This window comes from Phytophthora cinnamomi (genome assembly GCF_018691715.1).
Source record: "Phytophthora cinnamomi strain GKB4 chromosome Unknown Contig6, whole genome shotgun sequence".
NCBI classification, from domain to species: domain Eukaryota; phylum Oomycota; class Peronosporomycetes; order Peronosporales; family Peronosporaceae; genus Phytophthora; species Phytophthora cinnamomi.
The window spans coordinates 496329-499443 of NW_027150939.1; the positions used below are offsets into that span (position 1 = coordinate 496329).

General features: G+C 53.0%; 1 protein-coding gene across 1 annotated transcript; it reads right to left on the reverse strand.

Annotated features, from left to right (window-relative positions):
* Positions 1-1695: 1695 nt before the first annotated feature.
* Positions 1696-2487, reverse strand: IUM83_07368 (uncharacterized protein; the record flags this gene model as incomplete). The annotated part of the gene is made up of 2 exons (XM_067931656.1): positions 1696-2352; positions 2419-2487. The coding sequence occupies 2 exons, from the start codon at positions 2485-2487 to the stop codon at positions 1696-1698; spliced, it is 726 nt and encodes a 241-aa protein (XP_067798947.1).
* Positions 2488-3115: the final 628 nt, after the last annotated feature.

Genomic DNA, 3115 nt, shown 5'->3' on the forward strand with positions numbered 1-3115 from the left:
CGTTCGGTGACTTGGTGAAGATGTAAATGTCGTTGTAGAACGACTTCGTGTTCTTCAAGCCTCGAAACAGCTTCGATGTTAATCTGGGCATCGTTACTGACGCGTTGCAGACTCCCATTGGAAGAACGAGATACTCCCAGAGTCCGTTTGGCGCTCGGAACGCAGTAAAGTTGATGTCTTCCTCTCGCATGCGCACTTGGTAGTATGTGGACATCAGGTCCATCGTGGAGAACCAGTACGCTCCGGACGTGGCGTCCAAAATGTCCTCTTTCCGGGTCATCGGAATACTTTGGCGTACTGTGTTCGAGTTCATGTACCGGTAGTCGTGTACGATACGCCAACAAACAGGCTTCCGGACACAAAAGGTTGGAACAGCGTGAGCACTGATGCTCGGTCGTATGAGCTTCTTCTGCACCATGTCTTCAACCCATTTCACGATCTCGCGTTGCTGCTCCAGTGACTGTCGCCACTGTTGCCGGTACATGGCTAGATTCGGATCCTTCACATCGACGCGGTGTTCGATTTCGCGCTTATCTGGTAAACCTTCAGGCAGCTCGGGACGGAACACATTGTCCTTATACTCCGATAAAAGGTCAAAAGCTGGATTCTCTCGGAAGGTGTCCCAGTTTGTTTCCAGATAGCGCTGTGCTTTCGCACTCCTAACGTTGTCAGGTTCGTCGCGCCGTTGCAGTGAACGTGTGACTTGCTTGATCGTCTCAATCGACAGCACCAACATGAAGTCAGGCTCGTCGATCTTCTTGGTCTTGGTTCTAAGGAACTTCCGTAATTACTTGCGCGTGATGAATTTGGTATGCACACCACTTTCATCAACAATACCCATCGTGAACATCTTCTCCACGACGGTACCCTTGCCCCTGGTACCGCCGCTTGCGTCAGCAGCTCGTGTGGTACTCTCGCTTCGACGTCGCAACGTCATCTACAGCTGAACCCTTGCCAGCCTGCGCATCCACTTGTTGCCCGCGAACAACACTTGGGGTCTTCTCCTTTTGCACTGCGTCGCCAACAGCTTCAACCGTAAGTTTCACATCCGTTTCCAGCGCGGCACCTCGACAGGAATCAGGTCTTTTCGCCGATAGGCCTTTCGCCTCGACAGATCTCCGAAGCCCGGAGGTAATCACCGGTCCGCCTTCCTCGATCGGCTTAGAGGTCTCCCCTGCTCGCTTCAATGCAGAGTCTTCGTTCTCGTTCATTCGATTCGTCGACTTCTCCAGTCGATCTGTGGTTGCATGTCCTCGAAGAATGGTATTCCAAGGATGCAGTCGAATTCATCTGGGATCTGTTAGACTACGGCCACACATCTGTAGGCATCGTCCAGTCCAGAAGCTTGAATCGCCATCGGCAGAACTTCCAGCTCTGCCTCGACGATTTGATTGTCTCGCAACTTGACACGAATGCTCTTGTCACAGAATTTCGTTGTCCGAAGCTGATGTGCCTCGACCCAACGTTTTGACACGTAGATTGTGGTGGCTCCACAGTCCAATAACATTCTTCGTGTGGTGAGACGCTTGCCACCAGCGCTGATCTCTCCCGTTACTGAGAACAGCGGCCTTGACTTGTACACCAGAGGGTTTTCACTCAGAACGCTAAGGCTGATATTCTCAAACTTAAGTGCTCCGGTTACGCTTTCCGCCACGCCAGGACCCTCCTTCACTGACGTGGTTGCCCATTTCTCTGCTACTCTTGCTCCTTCTTCCAGATGAAGCAGTTGGCTTTGATGTGACCAGACTTCTTGCAGTGAAAACAGGTACGACCTTCGGCGCGCTTGGGATCAGATCTCGGCTTGAAGCGCCCTTGGTTACGGAAGGGTTTCCCCTTAAATGGCTTGTATCCTTTGGGAGCTTGGCCAGCTGAGATCTTCCTCTTGTCTTGACGAGACTGTCGGTCGCGCACGTCATCGACGAAGTGCGTAACTTCGTACTTGACGGCCAGGTCCATGGCTTCACTCAGAGTCTCAGGGTTCTCGAGCTTAACGTAGCTGCGTGTACGAGGCTTGAGGCCGTTCGCGTAGCACAGGACCTGGTCGAGTACGCTCATGCCTTCAACCCGAAAAATAAGTGCAGAGTACTTGCCGTTGTAGGTCTTGATGTCCGTCGTCTGCTTGAGTCGCTGAAGCTTCTCACGCAAGACGGCCTGGTAGTTCGACGCTTCGAAGTGCAGCACATGCTCACGGAACCCCCCCCCCCCCCACGTGTGCTCCTCGCTTCTCGTCGTCGAAGACCAGTGCAGGAACCACCCGGAAGCCGGCTTCTCCTTAGCCGACCCGGCGATTCCCGGCAGACGCACGCTTGCGTCGTCGATCTGGATGCCGTTGATGCGGCAGGCGTTCTCGATCTGGAACGGCTATTCGCGGACGTCCTCTCCCCTCTTTCCGGTGAACTTTGGCAGATTGCTCGGCACTCGCGTGCGCTCTGCCATGACTTGATTCAACCGGTCGATCTCGGCCAGTAGCTGGGCGTTCGTCGGCATGGGCTCCTTGTGGTCAGGTTGCTGGGACCAACAAATGCTACCAATTTAACAGGAAGAACCTTGACTTGGGGGGGGGACAAAGAGTGCCGCCCCCGCAGTTCAGACGGATGGAAGCTTCTAGAAGCTTCCACAGCCGCCCTACGTCTACCGTGTGTATTTTAACCTGGCTTCACTATACCTACCGTAAAGGTGTGTTATTCCTATATCTACCTCCTATTAGCTACTATTTCTGCCAATCCGATACAGTCGTTCTCTGATAAGTTGCTGAAGGCGTTCTATACGTTTCGTCCCGGCATCAAGGTTGAAGATGCCACTGATTGGATTTTTCCCGACGAACTGAACGGATTTCTCGGCACTGTGAGGAACGACGACACACCGGACATTAAAACGCTGTTCAAGAGTCAGCTCCGCATGAACTTGCAGGAGTCTGACGTTGACGTCCGCATTTTATTGTACTTTGAAAGGTTCGATGGCATCGTCGAGGGGAATGGAGTCGACGGATGTTCCACCGGACCCGACGGACGAAAGGATAAGTATAAGTGAATTACGGCATCGCTGGCTCCACCTCCGAGGTAAAGCTGATTGTCTTTTGGAAATAAAAGGGCGCGGCGACAGACGTGAAGGAGCA